Genomic DNA, 21,681 nt, shown 5'->3' on the forward strand with positions numbered 1-21,681 from the left:
AGGATGCTTTTTCTAAGTAAAAGATAGTTTTTTTTTTTTTTTTTTCATTCCAAAATCTAAGGGTTAGGGTTGGACCCTTTATAAATAATGCATTTTTTACAATAATGCCCCTCACTTAAATAAAAATGTCTCACATGTCCTATGACGCCATAAAACATAAATATGCTAATCCTAAGCTATGAATAATCAATAAAAACATAAAATATGCTAATCCAAGCACTCATGATCAAAGTGATCAAGGATCACAATGGATCCAACCGTCCGATCGAAGGATCCACATGATCCAATAGTCTAATCGTCGTGTCCTCACGATTTAATAGTCAAGACTCCTTTCAACTAAGCAGCCCACATGCATCTTCCTAGTGTAGGGTCTTTGAAGATGCACGATCATGCATGTGGAGTCTTCAAGGCCGTAGTGCGGCCCACTCGGGCCCATGTACAAGTCATCAAGTTGAAGTGAAGGCTAGACCGACCTCCTCCTCCTCTGGTACACTCTAAATGGTCAGATGTCCTCATCAAGTGGCCATAATAGTCACCACCATTACCTTTATGATATAGGTCATAATGGCTGTTACGACTCATGTAACAACCGTTACAGTCTCTTTTTTATTGAAAGAAAAAACCCAAAAAAACATGTATCTGCCCTGTAACATTGGAAAAAAATAATCCAAAAAACCTATATTTTCCCTATAACAGACCATTACAGAGCTATTACGGCATGTATAGGGGGCATAACGGGCCGTTAATGACAATTACAGGTTATTTTTCAATAACGGTTGTTATGACCCCATAACGTTTAAAGGTTGCCACCATTACCTTTAGGGTGTGTTTGGTCCGTGGGATTAAATGGTATTGAATTGTATTAGATGGGATTAACACCATTATTGCATAATGATTGCATGTCTGGAAATACCAGGTTATTTTGGCCATCCAATCCCATGTTTGGGATAAAATTCTTGCTATGGGAAAAACATTGGATTAAGCAAAATCCTATTTGGTGGACCATGGAATTGTAATCAACAAACCAAATTCACAATTGATGTCGGTCACTTGTACACATATAAAACCAGAATGTCAAGTGTAAAGGGTGTATATGGATGGACGGCATGGATAAACACATGCATCAATGTGGGGCCCACATGTGTAGTAGATTTCAAAATCCACGGAAATCCCACATGGGACCAAATGCAATTCCATCCCAACCTTTCCCATCCTCCCCAAGCGCCCGATGGAATTTGCACGGGACCAAATGCAATTCCATCCTACCTAATCACATCTAATACCATGCGCCAAACGCCCCCTTACGTAATGGCCTTCACAGCCCCATAATGGCCTTTACAACACAACATGAACAATACAAATCAATCTAAAGGATGCTTTTCAAAACAATTTGTTTTTTTTTTAATTTTTTAATTTTTTTTTAATTTTTTCATTTTTTAAATACAATCATTTTTGTGGTATTTCCAAATGAATTTATCGCAATAGAATCCAACACAGTATGATACATTCAAATATGATAAAAAAGCAAACTACGCCCACAACTCAGAACCAAGATGAGATCATTTTTAGTGTGGCATTAACAAAGAACTCTGAAATTGGGTAGGAGACCAAATAGCTAGAGTCTCCAGTTGAAAATGACTCTTGTCATTAAGGCAAGATGGTACAAGGCAAAAGAGACCTCCAAATTTTGAGTTCTCCACTCAAAGTTAAGGGTATTTTAGTAAAACCCTCCACTAAATTAGTACCAACAAGTCCATGCTAGTCATGCTAGTCAAACAACTAAAAATTACTTCTTCTTTATAAGATATCAACTCATTGTCACGAATTAAGCCTCTAGAGAAGGTAGATTTCCTTCAAGAATTTGAATGTAAAATTGTGGCAAACCAACTGGATAATGAAAATAGAAAGGTCGGTCACAATATCAACACAATTAAATTCAAAAGCTAATTATCCAACACCATAAGCAAATCAGAAAACATAATAGACAGAATTACTCACCTCTCGCATATTTTAACAACATTAGCGCCAGCATCTGGCTCACATTTGCGTGTCTTGACAAAATGCTCCACCGGCTTATAAGAAACATCCTGGAAGAATATATTAAACTGGATGGACTAAGCAACTTCACAGGTGACTTGAAAAGAAAGGGTCAATGGAAACTGAATTATGATGTACAAAGTAGGACTCGATAAATACTAACACAATTGACAAATTGTTGACAACTATAACAATGAATTGTGTCCTATCACCTAATCAATTCCCTTGTGCAGATAAAGAATGATAAAAAGCAAAACACTGAAGGAAAGCATCAAGACCATAGCTTGAAACATGAATAAATGAATGATTGATTTAGCTGAATGTGTAAACGTGCACCTATTGCAAATCAAGCCACTAAAAATCTGTGAAATGTGCTGAAGGATGTAACTAGTTTACTCATATATAAATGCAATTATGCAATGCAATCATTTAAAACAGTCAACTACATACAAAAGCAAACAGATAGAGCAATAAGCGACATGGCAAGGTCCAACAGTACATAGCACTAAACATATAATCAGTGATTGCCAATTGTCGAGAGTAAATGATTATGCACAAGGAAAAGCAATTAATGCCAGAGAGTGATCCAAACTGCTGATATGATGAGGCTCACCTGGATGGTCCATGCACCAAAAATCCCCTTGACTGGAAGATCTAAGGCATCAAATATTTGTCCTTTCTTGGAAGAATGTGGACCATTGATGTATTTTCTTTCTTAATTGTCCTGCTGGCCACCGATTGAAGACTTATAATTTCCCATTTGGGAGATTCTTGGTGCATGGGCCATCCACAATGGAGCCCATAATTTAAATGATTTATTGGTTTGAAATCTTTGACTCACTGAAACATGGATTCCACTTGAACAAACTGAAAAACAAAACATGCTGTACAAATTTTCAGCATGAGTGGTGTATAATGCCTCAGTAAGCTGTATATGCACAGTCATGTTTTCTTATGAAAGTGAAATTAAAAGGTGACAATGAAAAAAAAAACCTACATAACTCAATGGAACTGCCGCTTAGTTTTAATTCTTCTGGCCATGTCTCAAAGCCATCTTGCTATGCAAGATTTTAAAAATTCTTGTCAATGTCAAAGAAAGCATCCAAAACTATTTCACATGCTCTAGCATATCATCCACACTCAAATGTCAAGAAAATGAATTAAAAGGTGCTTAAAAGCAAATGGTTACTTGATGAAAGTTACAAGGCACACATAGATTGATAGGCTACCAACTAGTTAGTTATTCGTAAGATTACCGTACGCGTATATATGTTATCTCATACAGGGCATATGCGGCGGATTTGTTGACTGTTATGACTGGTGGTGTTCGTATGGTTTTCATCCTGCGAGTGGTGTGCTCCTCCTCTGCCTCCACTAGTTCTGCAACAATAGAGGCCTCTCTGCCACTCTGAAAATAGGAAATGTGTCATATCTTTACATACTTTAAAGTAAGCAAATAAGGGGAAATATTATATGCACCCTGTGGTTTTTTATTTTATTTTTATTTACACCTTTACTTTCTAGTTTCGGTATTATATTCGTACAAAATTTTACTATTCTAAAACCAAAGAACTGAGCGGTGTGTAAACAACTTATAGAGTTTTGAAGTAAAAGTTGCAGTAAATTAACATTTTGAAAGAAGAAAGAAAAAACAGGCACATTTGAGCTATCTAGGGAAAAAATGCCATCCATCATGTGCGCAATGCACCATCATACATATCATGTACTCCCACAAAAATCGAACACATGGCAAAGCAGTCAGGTGGACCAGAAAGTTCATGTGGTTGGCCCCAGCAGTTGTAGGCCACGGTCCAAAAATCACATGAATCAGACTCTTACTGATGCATTCAAGCCACACCATATAGATTGAAGATTTAAACAACTTTGATGGTCTAGATTAATCTGATGGAAGACCGCTAATGTGTTATGGACCACATTAGTAGTTGTCCTTAGTTGTTGAGTTTGATTATACTAGTTTTCCTCTATTATTTCGTCATATTTTGGTGGGCCACTTTCCAAGTATCAAACTATGTCCAAATGATATGAAATTGCTCAATTTGAAAGCCTATTGGGTTAGCTTTCAAACGAGCCCAAGATCTTGTGATTTTGATACTATTTGAGTGAGTTATGACTAATTTACATAGAGCCTATAGTGGTATGATGGGATTCAATGGTATTTTAGTCATTTTTAATATTTTAGTGAAATATATTGTTAGGATTAGAAGTAATAGATGGTTAGGATTATATTAGGAATTCTCTTGCTTTAGGAAAGATTCTATATACATGTAAAGACTCTTTTCTAAGGAGTGATGATGGAATTAAAAAAGAGATATTTCTCTTGTTCTATAGCATGTGGTGCTTTCTCTTTAGCATGCATTGCCTACAATAGAAGAAGAGTGGGGCTTGATTGCAATTACAGACATAACTAGTACGTTGTTAGATATTAATCCAAAACCCTTATTTTTATCTTTTTCTTGTGCCCGTGAAGAAATTTAATGGCTTGATATTCAAGATAAAGGCACATATCCAAATCGATATTATCTTTATTCAATTTGTTTGCGTCTTTTTCCGTATTAGAGCAACTTCCATTCCTTACGATTTCTTTTCATCTGTTTTCCTTTTCTAATACCCAATTCTTCCACATCTCCAAACCCTAAAATTTTTCTAATTTCCAATTCCCTGTTTACAAGTTTCCCAATTTCCTTCACCTAAAACCATCATTTAACAAAACCCCAAATTTCCCCATTCCCAAACCCTAAATTTCTTAATCTCCCCAAATTTCCTAATCTGACATCACAATTGTGCCAAAATACCCAAAATTTCCAAAACCCAAATTTTCAAAATTCCAAAATTTCTCTCAACCCAAACATCCTATTTTTCAAAATCTCCAAATTCCCTGACCAAAAATAACATTTTCTCTAGATTTTCCCCAAATTAGAACCCAATTTCAACCCTAAATCCAAATTAGTCCTTTATCATCAACCAAACCAATTTTAGAAACTCAGGTGACATGATGAAGACGCTCCAACAGATGATAGAAGAGTTGGATGTCGTGATGGGTCGGGTGCCTACTAATTCCCTGCTCAATGAAGTATTTAAAACGAAAGTAGCAGTGGATGGAAACGTTGTTCAGATGATAATCGATGGGAATAGTCATGAAAGCTTTGTAGCGGAGAGAGCAACCAGAAATTGTTGTGGTTGGGATATTTTCCCAAGTATGAAGAACACACTCTTTGACGATATTTTTTAACCTATTCCTTCCAAGAGAAGTATTCTAAAGATGAATGGTGCAGAGTTACTCCCAAGGACCATTGTCACCTAATACTTGGAAAACCATGGCTAAGACATCAAAAGGCCATCCATGATGAGAAAAGAAATACATATAAATTTGTTAGGGATGGAACAAAATTCATGATAAACCCGATGTCTAAAGAGCTCTAGTCATCTTCCACATCTTTAGGAGAGGAAAGAAAGAACTAGAGCTAGAACAAAAGGAAGTGAACCAAGTGAATGAAATCTAAGGAAGCGGTGCAATTCAAAGGAAGAGTTTGCTCGTGATGTCCCGATCCAAGGTTATTCTCATGAGGAATCAACCATTGAATTGATCAATGAATCCACGAATAGCCTTACTGATGGATGAACAACAGAATCAGATGAAGGATAAACTGAAATAAAAGAGCTAACAAATAAAGAGCCAATGGATTGGAATCAAAGGATAAAACGGTAGAAGACTCAAGCACCTAGGTGACCAAAAGGATGAATTGCTCAATGATTGTATTAGCAAATTCTAGGGTGCATATCAAAGTTGCGATGGATGCTTTAGTCCTTCCTCAATGATGATTGAAGGACACAGGTCAAAGGCAAGCAGTGACAAAGATGTTACTGAGACGACCAGAAGCCAAACAACAAATGAAACCGTGATTGACATTCCAACCAGGTCTACAAATCCACTCTTGCAGAAAAAGTGGAAGTCGACGCCCAAGACATGGAGGACATCAAACAAGCAAATGAAGGAATGGTGTAGTATATGACACTACTACATGAACAACATTCTGATTCAGTTCAAAGGCCTTCACCATCAACTATCACTGAAGTTGAAGAAGACACGTTATAAGCTGGGTAATTGCAATTAAGTCTGCCTACTTTAACTCAAGGACAAGTTTTTTCGAAGCCAGGGGGAATGATACATTCAAGCCACATAAGCTGGCCGATCAAAGATAGGACCCATCCAAGGGTCATGATTAAAGAAGATATAGACAATCTAACCGCCTAGATTGAAGATTGAACAACTTTGATGGTCCAGACTGATTTGATGAAAGACTGGTGGCCTAATTTGTGCTATGGACCACATTAGTAGTAATCTACTTAGTTGTTAAAATTTGGTTGTACTAGTTTTCCTTTATTATTTCATCAACATATTTGGTGGGCTACTTTTTGAGTATCAAATGATGTATGACATTGGTCCATTTGAAAGTAATTTGAGTTATCTTTCTAACAAGCCCAAGATCTTGTGATTCCATTATTGTTTGAGTTATGGTCAATTTACATTGAGACTATGGTTGTGATGGGATTCAAGGGTATTTTAGTCATTTTTAATATTTTAGTAAAATAGATAGTTAGAATTAGAAGTAATAACTAAGATTATATTAAGGTTTTCTTTTGCTTTTAAGAAAGATTTTACACACACATCTAAAGACTCTTTTCTAAGGAATGACGATGGAATTAAAAAAAGGGAGATACATTTTTCTTGGGCATTGGCATGTGTTGCTTGCGGTAGAAGAAGAGTGGGGTTGATTGCAATTAGAGGTGGGCAGGATCCGACTCGACCGAACCGGTCGGATCCGATCCGACCCGAACCGAAAGCCAAGGTCGTGTCGGATCGAGTCGACCCACTCGGATCCGACGCCAAGCCGAGTCGAGTTTGAGTCATGTAGTAACTCGATCTGATTCGATCTGGTCGGATCCGGTCGATCCGATCCGATCCGATCCAGACCGGAATCGGGTAGTATAAAGTCAGATTTTACTTTCTTTTTTTTTTTTGAAATTTTTTTACCTTTACCCTTCTTCTACCCGAACCCTAACCCTACATGAGCCTACAGATGAACCTACGCGGCACTGCAGCCCGAGCCGACTTCCTCTCCTTCCCTCCTTTCTCCCTTTTTCTCTCCTCTCCTTCTTACTCTCCTCCTTTTTCTCCCTCTTCCTCTCCTGATTTCCCTTCTGTTTCCTTCCTAGCACCAAAGTCTCCGGCTCAGCTTGACTCAACCCAGTCCGAATTGACCGAACAGACTCAACTCGATCCGACTCGGTTTCCCTGACCGAGTCGGACTCAGTTCGGGTCAGGCCAACAAGGAATCGGTTCGGATCGAGTTAGCCTTGCTGGACTCCGTCCCAAATCGGCTTGAGTTTGGGTTAGGTACTTGCAAAAACCAGATCGAGTCGAGTTGGACCTAATCCGGTCTGACTCAACTCGATGCCCACCTCTAATTGCAATTATTGGCATAGTGGCTAGTAAGTTGTTGGTTGTTGGATATTAATCCAAGACCCATATTTTTATCATTCTGTTGCGTCCATGAAGAAATTTAATAGATTGATATTCAGGTAAAAGGTATGTATCCAAATATATATATTCTCTATATTCAATTTTCTTGCATCATGTACCCATAGCGTTTGCACAATTGAGAATGTCCAACTGGTTAGATTTTTTAGCAATGGTCCATTCACAGTGGGTCCCATCACACAAACAGTCTAGATCGACAACTGTAGTTCCAGAGGTACTGTTCTCATCAGAGAACATGGTGAGCAGCATTACACGATGAACAGATATTTCACCTAAAACGAAAGGAAAATAGTGAAAAATCAACAAATGAACGGTTTGGATCACTGAAAAGTGAACCCTGCATACAGAACCTATTGCATCCTAAAACACTGATCAGGTCAGGCATTTCGTTTTATCCCCGGAGACTCACGATAATGATGAATAGTGTAATTATAAATCATTTCAACTGCAATTTAAATATTTCCAGTGGCTGAATGTACACTCACCGATTCGCTCGGAACTGCCATGTTTACAACGATCTTCTTACTACAATCCAATCTGTCGGAACCCGAAAGCTTCTGGCATTTCTCGATCTTTGATTTCGAAAGGATCTCAACGGATACAGCAGATTTGGGAGCGAGGTAGCAGAGGACAAAGAAGAAAATCAGGAGCGTTTGCCTTCTTGGCCGCGTCATTCTCCAAATTCGTAGAGAAAATGGGAGAGATGTGAGATTTGAAGAGATTGCAGTAGTCTTCACGAAGATTCAAACCCTAGGGGAAAAAAGAAGAAGAAGATGCTATTTCAGTATTTCTGAGAGAGAGGTAGAGATGGCAGTTACGAAGTTTGAGAGTGTGCTGGTGTTGGCGGTTTTTTTTTTTCTCTCTCTCTCTCAAGCGAGTAAAGCGACGCACTTAAAAACGGGAGCGAATTAGGTGTGCCCCTGCCCGGGGATATGTGGAGTCCACGTAGATGTTCATGCCAAATCCACTCCGTCCATCTGTTTTAAAATATAATGAAATATAAAAATCAGGCGGATACAAAACTCAGGTGGGCCATACCATACGAAAAAATAGGCATTGAACGTTTGGGATGACAGAAGTCTTGTATCAGGATGATAATTTTGATTAAAGTTTATCTGAGTGGTAATAACCCAATGAACGGTTTGGATGGCATATAAACGTCATTATCAGATCCAGGAAGGTTTCAATGGTGGACGGTTATGTTTCCGTTATTTCGTGTGGTATGGCCCACCTGAGTTTTGTTTCAGTCTGATTTTTAGGATACCAACCCATTCTAGTCTTTTAAAACAGATGGACGGAGTGGATTAATCACGAACATAGATGTTGGCCCCACAGCTTGCCCGGGGTCACAGGCAATCCGCTCTCCGCGTATTAGGCACTGCCCCCAACCAGGACCTAGAGACGAGCGGTCGTGTCAGGGGTTCCGGGGGGCACCGTGATCTATATGTTTTATCCACGCCGTCCATCTATTTTGACAGATCAATCTAGGGTATGTTATAAAAAAGAGGCAGATCGATGGCTCAAGTGGATCACACCACACGCAGCAGTGGGGATTGAAATCTTACCATTGAAAACTTCGAAGGCCCACCGTGATGTTTATCTTCCATCCAACCTGTTCATAAGGTCACATAGATCTGTACGAAGAGAAATCATAATATTACCTTCATCCAAAACTTCTGTGGCCCAAGAAGTTTTCAACGGTAGGCTTTAAATCGATACTGCTTCATTTATGTTGTCAACTTGACCTTTCGATCTACCTATTTTTCGGGCTGATGCCATAAAATGATCTTTCAAAATAGATGGACGGCGTGGATAAAATAATATAGATCAATTTGGGCCCCACAGAGCCCCTGACATGACCGGCCCTCTCCAGCTAGGTCGCACCCCTTGAAATCGCCCTCTCGTACGTGCCAAGTTGGCACGTGTGATGGATCCCCATTGTTCGTAAGACGGTCCTCTGGCTCTCAGCATCATGGCTGTTGTCTTCTTTTACAGTTTGTGAGTAACCGCGTATCAACCATCATACCCTGCAGGAATATCAAATGACTCGCCATGAAGATTTTGTAGCCGAAACAATATTAAACCGGCCCAGTGATTTCGGGACCTGATGCATCAGAACGCGAATGGTGTTCGGGAGAGGATTAGGTGCGGCCCTTACGGCCACCTTGATGTATGTATTCGGTATCCACGCCATCCATCGGTTTTGGCATATCATTTTACGGCATCAGCCCAAAAATGAAGAAATCGAAATATCAGGGAGGACCGTATTATGGGAGATTTGGGACCGTATTTTGGCAGGCCCAGCATCAACGCATTCCAGCAAAAGGCATTTCAATTAAATTGTCCAATCGATCAATCTGAGCTGTACATTAAGTTGAGAAAATGTTCCATCTGCCGCCATGCAAAAATCACACTGATTGGGTGATGAATCCATAAAAACAAGTAATTCTTTAGAAACATAAACAATCCATAACGAATAGATGGATCGAATTAGTGTTTTGTGTAAACCATCTTAACTGTCCATTTTTAATGACACTGATCAAATGGTCTATGTAACATTATGAACAGGTTGGATGGCAATTAACCATCACAGTAAGCCCTAAGAAGGTTTCAACAGTGGGTGTCACACTGCTCTCTCTGTGGTGTGGTCCACTTGAGAATTGGATCTGCCTCAATTTTCTAAAATGATATGGCAAAATAGATAAACGGTGTGGATAAAATCCACACATCACGGTGGCCTCTCAAAGGTCTGTCCATTCCTAGCTAGATACGGGCAGGGTAGTACCCAATCTGCGTCTCTACACATTCATGGCATCCAGCTCGATGGTGGAGCTAGTTGAGATATATCCTTGTAGAGGAATGATTTTAGATGGAGCTCACTTAAACGAGCCAGAGCTGATTAGTTAGACGGTCAAGACTATCCCATTGATGCATCTTTGTGCTGTGAACCGTCCATCGTGTCCAATCTGGCTTCCCCAGGTGGCCCATGTCCAACTTGGCCAGGAAGGGAACGGATTAGGTGCGGCCTGGGCCTCACCCAAGAAGACGCGGATTAGCTACTTACAGGTTGAGGAGTCAGACTCACTACTGAAGTAACGTAACCGAGTTGAGGGATCATCTTAGGACGTGAGCCAAATAATGAGTAAGATCCAAAGCTCATATGTACCCCACCACAGAAAACAGTCGAGGAAGTACCGCCCACTGTTAAAACCTTCTAATGCCACAAAAGTTTTTGATCACGTTGAAATTTGTGTTTTCCCTTTTTGAATGTCTTTTTTAACTTATGAACTGGTTGAATCTCAAATAAACATCATGGTGTACATTACGCAGGTTTCAACAGTGGACATCACTCTCTCCACTGTTTTCTATAGCTGGGTCCACTGCAGATTTGGATCTGCCCCATTCTTTGGTTCGTGCCCTAAAATGATCTCTCCAAATGGATGGATGGTGTGGATACAACACAAACATGGTGGTGGGTGTAATACTCCGTTTAAAAAAAAATAAAAAAAAAAATAGTGGGTTCCACTGTTGCCTATGGTGTGACCCACATGAGCTGTGGATGGCCCTCATGTTTAGGCACATGACATAACTTTGATTGGCAAAACTAATGAACGGTGTGGATTTATCACGAGATTACTGTGGGGCCCATTCTCTTAAACAAAAAAAATAAAAATCAAATCACAAAGTGATGTGCGTCACCCCATGAAAACGAGTTATCCTCCACGACTCTCTCTCTTTCCCACTTCTCCACGGTATGGTTGCAGATGTGAACCCATCCATCATACATGCCATCATCATAGTGGGACCCACTCCTCAATCTAAACCACCAACTCACTTGACATTATTTTTATATCCTATTTTTCATGCTATCTATAAAAAATTATAGAGAAAATCATAAAAGAAATATTATGAGAAGAAAAAAAGAGATTTAGAGAAGGGAGAGTATCCGTGAAGGTTCAACATCGAGTTCATGACTCACTGACTCAATCCTCAATGATGCGTTGTCAGTTTTTCCAGCATCCCTTGCAACTATTCTAGAGAGAGAGAGATCCTGAGTGGAGGTAGCGTATATCGAGTCGTTCCACCAAGTTAACTGAATCTACCGAGTGTAACTCAGCTCGCTGAGTACGGGCTAACCTGAAGATCCTTCTAAAACATTTGATTTTTATGGAGATGGATGCATTTATATGAAGTTCTACTTCCCAATTCGGGTCGAGTTTAGAGTTGGTCAATCCAAGTTAGTACACGTAGAAATCAGCATCACTTCAGATTATTTTTATCCCATCATACTATTTTTTTTTATAATAGGTGGGTGATCATTCTCTATTGAAAAATTCATAAGTAATTACCTTATATAATCTGGACATTGAGATATTCTTTATTTGACAGAACTAATATAGATATTATTTTTTTCCATTTAATATTATCTAGTGGTGATAATGAATATTCATTCTTTGAACATAGTCACTATATCTATCATATTTCCTTGTAAGTTAGATGCATTTTTTGTGAGCTATTTTTTTATGCAATGATTCTTACGGGTGTTCTACCCGGGGTCATTCCCGAAATGATCAGCACGACACAGGTGCTCTGCCCAGGGTCATTCCCAAAAGGATCTGCATGGGTGAAGGACCAGTACACACGGGTGCACTGCCCTGGGCTTTTGTCCCTAAAAGGTTATACCGGTGCTCTGCCGATGGTCATAACCTGAAAGGATCAACACCGGTGCTTTGCCGTGGGTCATCCCCTAAAAGGATTAGCATACATGAGTGTTTTGCCCACTCCAAATCATAGTATTTTTAGAAAAGCTATGTTAAACAATTTATTCGTTTTATATTCATGTATGTCAAATTATTAATTATGATTTTAAATCCAATGCTCGCCTTATTTTGATTAATATGTCGAGGTTAAATTTGGTAATATTTGTGAGGCTTTCAACTCGAGATTGATGTGATCCTATTGAGTTGTCAACTCATTATGTTTTAACCATTTCAGGTTATGAATATTTTGAAGATGTAGGATACTACTATTAGTAGTGGAGTATTGAATATGGTTGGATGCACGTGGCATGTCATTCTACATAAAATCTATTTTATTTTATTTTAGAACTCTGAATGTAGTAATATTTGACTTGATTTTCTTACTTCAAGTTAAGTTAAATAATTATGCATCGATGTAGTAACAGATTATTTAATTAGTTATCTTAGCATGTGTTTGGATTTTAAAATTGTGGGCTATGATGGGAGAAAATGAAATACATATATAACTATCATACTTTATATTTATATTTATATTTTTTTTTATAGGTCACGTGTCTGGAATTCGGGTCCTGGACACCCTATTCGGGTACCCGAATTTTAGGGCGTGACAGTGGGACCCCTATAACTCAGTAACGTCACTTCATTAGCCAGTCTCTACTCAACCTGTCAGTAGTTAATCCGCATCCCACCCAAGATGGTTCGGTTCTTACCGTAGGGCCCACCCGAAAATGAAGAAGAAACAAATCTCAAGTAGACCATACAATAGGAAAAAGTGGGGATTGAAGGCCTTACATTAAAAACTTCCCAGGGCCTACTGTAATGTTTCAGTAGTGTTTATTTCCCATCCAACCTGTTTGCTATAGTCGATTAGCTTGATCCAAAACTTTCATGGCCCATTAATGGTCAATCACAGTTGTTTCGTATCGAATGATCCATTTGAGAATTAGATCTACTTCATCTTTGGGCCCATACGCTAAAATGTACTGGCAAAATCGATGGACGGCGTGGATATAGCATTCTTACATCAAGGTGGGCCCACGTGCGTCTTGGGTAGACCGGAGCCGCATCTAATCTGGTAGCGCCCTTCTTTCATTCAAGAGAAATTTGCGACCGTGGACCCCACCTTTTATCCAGTGATTTTTTTGAAGCAATACAAACTTAACTAGAGAACTTAGACCTTCCCATACGGACAATGAATTTGAGGATGAAAATACCCCTCCTTTCATGGAAACGGACTAGGTACTCCGCCTGTCACGAGCCAATGACGGATGGTCGGTGGTCTATGGGCCCCATCATGATGTATGCTTTTCATCCATGCCGTCCATATATTTTTCCACATCATTTTATGGTATGAGACCAAAAATGACGTATATCCAAATCTCAAGTGTACCACATTACAGGAAACAGTGTTGAATGAGCGTCGACCATTAAAAACTTTTTGGGGGCCCACTATGATGATTGTGAGAAATCCTCCCCACCTAAGTTCATTCATAGGGTCACAAAGACCTGGATGAAGAGGAAAAACAAATTTCATGATGATCCGAAACTTCTGTAACCCCTAAAAGGGTTTTAATGGTAGACGTTCAATTCCCCACTGCCTTTGACAGTGGTCCACTTGATAGTTATATCTATCTTATTTTTCGTCTCAAGCTTTAATATGAGCTCGCCAAATAGATGGACGGTTTGGATATAACACATATCTCATGATGGGACCTACAAAAGTAATACAAAAGGAAAAAAAAAAAAACACAGACGATGGCAGTGTTGCAGTAGTCTGGCAGTTTTTTTTTTTTTTTTTAAGGAGAACTTTTTGCCCCTTACATTTTTCTCTAATACATAATTATGTAAATATGTATATATAAGTATATAAAAATATTTTTTCATCTTTTAATTCATTTCTTTGTCTATTTATTCAACAAGCATATCTCCTGAACTAGAATGTACTTAACGTACCACATATGATTTTGGGGTAGGAGAAGCTAAGTTAGCTAACCAAGCCTAGTTATTTTCCAAGATTCCATCAGGTCGATGGTTGAAAATCCATTTTATTCACTTCGTAGTCAATTTCAATCACTTCGCGGTCAAACTAGAAATTCAGCGGGGCAAAAATGAAATTGAGCAGGGCAAACTAGAAATTAAGTGGGGCAAACTAGAAATTGAGCGGGGCAAACATGAAATTGAGTGGGGCAAACATGAAATTGAGCAAGGTAAACTAGAAATTTAGCAGGGGAAACATGAAATTGAGCGAGGCAAACTAGAAATTGAGCGGGGCAAACATGAATTTCAGCAGGGCAAATATGAAATTGAGCAAGGCAAACTAGAAATTTAGCGAGAAAAACTAGAAATTGAGCGGGGCAAACATGAATTTCAGCAGGGCAAATATGAAATTGAGCAGGGCAAACTAGAAATTTAGCGAGAAAAACTAAAAATTGAGCGGGGAAAACATGAAATTGAGTGAGACAAACATAAAATTGAGCGGAGCAAACTAGAAATTCAGCGGGGCAAACATGAAATTCAACGGGGCAAACTGGAAATTGAGTGGGGCAAACATGAAATTGAGTGAGGCAAACTAGAAATTGAGTGGGGCAAACATAAAAATGAGCGGGGCAAACTAGAAATTAAGCGGGACAAACTAGAAATTTAGTGGGGCAAACATGAGGTCTGTGTTAGGGATCAAATGCATTTTATATAAGGGAGTGGCTATGGAAGAGAGTTCACCCATTGTAGAACTCTTTCACTTACGTCTTCCCAATCTCTCATGTACAAGGAGAGAAGTCATTCTTCAATACAATTCTATCTTGAGTTGTCTATAGTACTTCATGCTTATAAAATCGTATATACATAATGTGATTAATTTAAACCAATTATTGCATTACCAGGTGAAAACATGCCATACATGGCCGATGATTCCAACATCCTCTAACTTGGGATAATCATGATATTCTTCAATGTACAATGTATTATATGGTAATTCATTAATGATCGAGATTCTATTAGATATTTTAATGGATCCCATAAAGTATCTTGAATTATTTGGTCGATTGGAACTATCGACAGTAGACCACAGTAATCATCACCTCATTTATCAAATTGGGACTAGGCGTGATCACAATGTTAACATTTCCAACGACATAAATACTGAAAACATTAGTGTAAAACATGAAAATCTCATGCTAGGTGTAACTGGCATGCACACTTTTAAGTGGTCTAATTATCTCTATCAAAAGATGTCTTAGTTTCAATCATAGCCATTCATAACTATTCATTTCACCTTATACATGCATAATGAGTATATCTTAATAAACAAAAATTGAAACTTGAATCAGCAGTTAAATCTTAATTTACTGAAATGCATATGCCAACTTAATATTTGTACTCGCACTGAACATGAGCATCCTACGATACAATTATCAGATAGGGTTTACAAACAATATTTAACGATGACAGATCATCTTTCTTTAAAAGAACCTTAGTGTATGCTCATTTACACTGCATTATCGATTTGAAAACCCATGAGAAAAATCCTATCTTTTTCTTTTTTAAAAATCCTTTCAAACCCTCCTCTTTTTTTTTGGGGGGTTAGCTTGTTACTACAATCCAATGTCAGTGCACACTCCACTATTAGCCACCCCCACTAGGGAATCGATACCAAGACTTCAACGTTGAAACGAGGCATCTTCACTTAGTCTACTACTTGAGATATGGTCCAGGGTGTAATCCTTTCAAACCCTTAAGCATGTCTAGCAGTAACCCTAATATCGATTACACCAGTATATATAATCAAAACTAGAAATAGAAACAAATTGTATAAAAACAATCAAAACTGTGTAACTTATCTATCCATCGAGTCAACTGGTCAAAATGCTTTGATCAATCGGGTCGACGTGTTAACTAAAGTTTTCGATATGTCGACAACTCCAAAAATTGTCTACATTTTTTTATCAAAAATTTAAATTCTTTGATAACCTTTAACCTTCATGTTTGCCCCGCTCAATTTTCGGTTTGCCCCGCTGAATTTTTAGTTTGTCTCGCTCGATTTCATGTTTGCCCTGCTCAATTTCTAGTTTGCCCCACTCAATTTCATATTTGCCCCGCTCAATTTCTAGTTTGCCCCACTGAAATCATGTTTGCCCCGCTGAATTTATAGTTTGTCCCACTAAATTTCATGTTTGCCCCCTCAATTTCATACTTGCCCCACTCAATTTCTAGTTTGCCCCGCTGAAATTCTAGTTTGCCCCACTGAATATAATGTTTGCCCCATTGAATTTCATGTTTGCCCTGCTCAATTTCTAGTTTGCTCCGCTCAATTTCACTATTGTCCCGCTGAATTTTCAGTTTGACCACAAAGTGATTGAAATTGACTACGAAGTGAATGAAATGGATTTTCGACTATCAACCCGATGGAATCTTGAAAAATAAGTAGGTTGGTTGGCTAAATTAGCTTCTCTTACCTTAAAATCATATGTGGTACATTAAGTAAATCATTCTAGTTCAGGAGATATGTCTGTTGAATAAATAGATAAAGAAATGAGTTAAAAAATAGAAAAATATTTTTATATACTTATATATACATATTTACATAATTATATATTAGAGAAAAATGTAAGGGGGGTAAAAAGTTCTCCTTGAAAAAAAAAATAAAAAATCAGCCTTTTTTTTTCCCCTTCTGTGTTGGTTTTGTGGGTCCCATCATGAGGTCTGTGTTATATCCAAACCGTCTATCTATTTGACGAGATCATATTAAGGCTTGATACAAAAAATAAGACAAATCTAAGTATCAAGTGGACTACGCTGTAAAAGGCAGTGGGGAATTGAACGTCTACCATTGAAACCCTTTTAGGGGTTACATAAGTTTTGGATCATTATGAAATTTTTTTTTTACTCTTCATCCAGGCCTTTGTGACCTTATGAATAGATTGGATGGAAACTAAATGTTATGGTGGGCCCTACAAAATTTTTAACAGTGAAAATCAATTTTCCTGCTGCTCCGTGGTGTGGTCCAGTTGATCTTTGGATATGATTTTTTTTTTTTTTTTTTTGATAATGCTCGGAAATGATCTCGAAATATGGATGAACGTTGTGGATATAATAAATACATAGTTGTGGGGCCATGTAACTTTGATCTCTTTTGAGCCGTTCGTACAACTCTCCGTTGGAGGAGCGTTAGCGCTCGCCTTCGAAAGGGAGGGAGGGGTATTTTCGTCCTCATATTAGATGACCGTACGAGCAGGTCTAAGTTCGCAAGTTAAGTTTGCATTGCCTCATAAAAACCGCTGGATAAAAGGTGGGGCCCACAGATTTCTCTTCATTCAACGGTTCACATAGGGCATGTGCAGTCCCTCTAAGGTATGCCGCCACTCTCTCCTCCTCCCCTTTTAACGACACCCTGAAACTTAACCTCCGCTCAGCCCTCCAACCCAAATGCTAATAGGGCTCCCCTAAAACAGAGAGCCGCTAATGCTAAAATACGCCGCAGTGCGCTGTTTGCTCTCCCCTATCGTCAGCCACAGGCTACTCCTCATCTCCACCTTCTCCTCTTCCTTCCATCTGCCCTTCCTCCCATCCATCGCACCGTCCGTCGCCCCCGACAACCATCACCTCGACCTCGATCCCAAAGACATCGCCTCCTCCTTCAAGGAATGGTTCCGATCCCGCGACGAGGACGATTCCCTCTTCGATCTCATCTTCAAGATCCTCACCACCCACGACGATTCTGCGGCGGGCCCCGCGCTCTCCCGCCTCGGCCTCTACCTCTCAGAGCCGTTCGTCATCCGAGTCCTCAGACACGGACGGTCCGACGTCCTCCCCTGCCTCAAATTCTTTGACTGGGCGGGTCGCCAGCCCGGGTTCCGCCACACCCGGGCGACCTACCATGCCATCTTCAAGATTCTCTCCCAGGCTCGCCTCATGTCCGTCATGCTCGACTGGCTCAGGGCCTTCGCTCACCAGACTCAGCGCTCTCGGGTCCGCTTCTTCGACACGCTCGTCATGGGCTATGCTGTTGCTGGCAAGCTCGAGGTTGCACTCCAGCTGTTCGGCAGAATGCGCTTCCAGGGCCTCGACCTTGATATCTTCACATACCATGTCCTTTTGAATGCACTCGTTGAGGAGAAAAGCTTCGATGTCGTTGACGTTGTCTCGAGGCAGATTACGATGAGGGGCCTCGAAAATGATGTCACGTGTTGTATCCGAATGAAGAATCTCTGCAAGCAGAACAGGCTTGACGAGGCTGAATTGTATCTGCGTGAGTTGGAGACAAACCATGACTTTATCAATGAACACATCCTCAGCGTGCTCGTTGAAGCCCACTGTAAGCAGAAGAAATTTGAGAAAGCGTGTGGCCTGATTGAGGAATTCGGGAAGTCTGGTAAGGTTCGGATGGGACCCGCTTACAGAGTTTGGATACAGGAGCTGATCCATGCCCGGCAGGTCGATACTGCAATGGATTTCTTTCATAGTAAGAGTAAGATGGAAGGTTATGTTCCTGAGGTTTTCTGCTATAATATGCTGATTTGTGGGCTATTGATCGAGAATAGGCTTGATGAAGTGTATGATCTGTTTGTTGAAATGAGGGAGGGGCGGATATCGCCAGATAAGCTGACCATGAATGCGGCTCTATGTTTCTTCTGTAAAGCTGGGATGGTTGATGTGGCAATTGAATTGTATACTTCAAGGCTGGAGATTGGGCTTACACCAAATAGCTTGGCGTTTAACTGTCTGATCAATGCACTTGTCGGGGATGGGAGCACCGATGAGGCCTGCCATGTGTTAGAGGATTCTTTGAAGCAAGGGTACTTCCCTGGAAAACGGACGTTCAATATTCTTGCAGACGCGCTGTGCAGGGAAGGGAAGTTGGATAAGATGAACAAGCTGGTTGACATTGCTCTGCAGAGGAATATCAAGCCAAGCAATGCTGTTTGTGTCCAGTATATATCTGCCCTGTGCAAGGCCGGAAGGGCAGAGGAGGGCTATATGGTGCCTGTGAAATTTAATCAAACAGGTAGTGTCCTGAATAGGTATACTTATGTTAATCTCATACGTGGCTTTAGCAATTTAAGAAGGGGAGATATGGCTTTGAGGCTTCTGCTTGAAATGCAAGAGAGCGGTCATGTTCCAACCCGGAGCTTGTATCGAGCTGTTATTGGTTGCCTTTGCGAATTGGGTAATTTGGATCAGGTTCTGAACTTGCTTGACATACAGTTGTCATGCCACAAACATGATCGTCGCATTTACAACTACTTCATCGGCGGGGCTGGGCACGGCAGGAAACCTGAGCTGGCAAGGGAAGTGTTGGAGAGGATGGTGAATAGAGGCATCCAACCCAATATAGAAACCAACATTCTCATGCTGCAGAGCTATTTGAAAAGCAAACGGATTGCCGACGCTCTGAATTTCTTTAACGACTTGTGCAAGAAACAAGAGCCCAGCAACAGGCTCTACAATATTATGATCGTGGGTCTTTGCCAGGCAGGCAGACCAGAGCTGGCACTAATGCTGTGGGAGGAGGTGAGGGAAAAAGGAATAATCCCAAGCCTCCATTGCTATGAGGAGCTTGTACATGTGTTATGCACAGCTGGGAATTATGATATGGTTGTGAAGGTCCTTAAGGACTTTGAGGAAACTGGTCGTCAAGTCTCTTCTTTCATTTGCAATGTTCTTTTGTTGCACACTTTGAAGAATCGAGAGCTTAACAGAGCTTGGGTTCAGTCAGGAGACATAGATGGGGCAGCGGCTCAGTCGAGAAATTTGATGCTTGGGCAGCTTGTGGGTGCATTCTCTGGTGGTATCAGAATGAAGGAACATCTTGACAACTTGGAAGAAGTGGTCGAACAGTTCTTTCCAGTTGATATTTATACTTACAATATGATAGTGAGAGCACTAACAATGGAGGGGAGAATGGACTATGCCTGCGAGTTATTTAATAGGATTCGGAAGAAAGGTTATGAGCCTAACCGATGGACTTATGACATTATTGTACATGGTTTCTGCAAACATGGTAGACGAAAGGATGCTGAGAGATGGATGAAAGAAATGTACCATAATGGATTTTACCCAACTTGGTGCACAATTGAGATATACAATAACATGGAAATCAACATATGATTCTGAGGATGATCATTGTCATGCTTTTTACAACCTTTCACTGTTTGAATATCACAGCTCGTGGTGATCAGCTAGAAAACAGGTAATCCCAGACTTGTATATTAATCTTTACATGATTACTCCAGTTCTCTTTCAGCATTGATTGAATACAGTTCATGATTCATTGATCGTGGAGAGGGAAACTTCTTACAGTCTGGTGCTTTCTTTGTCCATGATTCTTTGTAAAGGTTTGCTAGCCCCACTTGCACCTTCACCACACACACCTTAGCATGCGGCACATTGCCAAACTGGCAACTGCAGTGGACATCCGGGCAATTCATAAGGTGGGTCTCACAGTGGAAATGAACCTGGCAGAAGAATCAGGCCAGGCCAGTCCAGTCTAGTCATCCAGCGGGCCAGCCTAGGGTTGCAACTTGGATTGTGTGCATGGTCATCTTCGCTGCAATACCCACCTCACTCACCTGTTAGACGTCTCAAACCTAGGGTTGGGTTCAACCTGAACCTGACTGGCCCAACTCAAAACTTTGGGTCAGAGGTTGGCTTGGGGGCTGAAAATCCTTGACTCAACCCCAGGTTTAGTTGGGCTTGGGTTGAGGCCTCGTGCAACTCCACCCAATCCAAACCAACTTTACATGCATTACATATAGATATAAGTTATGACTTATATACATGATATAGAAATAAAATCATGGCCTGCATGGAAAATAAGGATCATGATTGGAACTGTCCATGTTATGGATTAAACAAAGAAAATCAACAGAAAATTGAAGGGGCAAGATAACCGAGTTAAACGAAGTGTTTAACCAAGTCGATTCATTAAACCACAAAGCTAACCAATCTCACCCAATCTGTGAAGTCGACAACCCTGCAAACTTAAGAGATAATGTGGCCCAATCGGAAATCGCCCTTTCCATTTTATCCAGCAGGGCAGCAGTTAGGACAGTCAATGGGCTGAGCAGGCTTGGCCTACTTCGGGCCAGGCTGGTTTTGAAATACCAGGCCTGAGGGCCAGACTGGAGCCTAAAATGTAAGCCCATTTACTAATCAGGCTGGGCGTAGACTGCATTTAAGAGCCATCAGCTTGGCCTGGCTCAACCCATTTTAGGTTTCAATGGCAATTTGTCAATACCATGCATGATTGGGTACGCCAAATGAACATCCTAGATCATGCACGAAAGAGGGTGGCCAGCCTTAGGCTTGAGCTGGACTGGGGTCTGGGCC

General features: G+C 40.2%; 2 protein-coding genes across 3 annotated transcripts in view; one reads left to right on the top strand and one right to left on the bottom strand.

Moving 5' to 3' along the window:
* Positions 1 to 8,445, bottom strand: part of LOC131233050 (protein HAPLESS 2) — a 39,409-nt gene extending 30,964 nt beyond the window's left edge. For both annotated transcript variants that reach the window (XM_058229625.1, XM_058229624.1), the window contains exons 1-3: positions 8,083 to 8,445; positions 3,299 to 3,445; positions 1,999 to 2,087 (exon numbers count right to left, since the gene is read on the bottom strand). In XM_058229625.1, coding sequence (XP_058085608.1) covers positions 1,999 to 2,087; positions 3,299 to 3,445; positions 8,083 to 8,271 — 425 coding nt within the window. In that variant the 5' untranslated portion in view covers positions 8,272 to 8,445. The remainder of the gene's footprint in view (positions 1 to 1,998; positions 2,088 to 3,298; positions 3,446 to 8,082) is intronic.
* Positions 8,446 to 17,699: 9,254 nt separating this feature from the next.
* Positions 17,700 to 20,651, top strand: LOC131232661 (pentatricopeptide repeat-containing protein At1g71210, mitochondrial). The gene has a single exon (XM_058229055.1). It carries the CDS (start codon positions 17,815 to 17,817, stop codon positions 20,458 to 20,460), a length of 2,646 nt encoding a protein of 881 aa, XP_058085038.1. The 5' UTR covers positions 17,700 to 17,814; the 3' UTR covers positions 20,461 to 20,651.
* The last annotated feature ends 1,030 nt before the right edge of the window (positions 20,652 to 21,681 follow it).

Source organism: Magnolia sinica, chromosome 18, assembly GCF_029962835.1.
Source record: "Magnolia sinica isolate HGM2019 chromosome 18, MsV1, whole genome shotgun sequence".
In the NCBI taxonomy this organism is placed as follows: domain Eukaryota; kingdom Viridiplantae; phylum Streptophyta; class Magnoliopsida; order Magnoliales; family Magnoliaceae; genus Magnolia; species Magnolia sinica.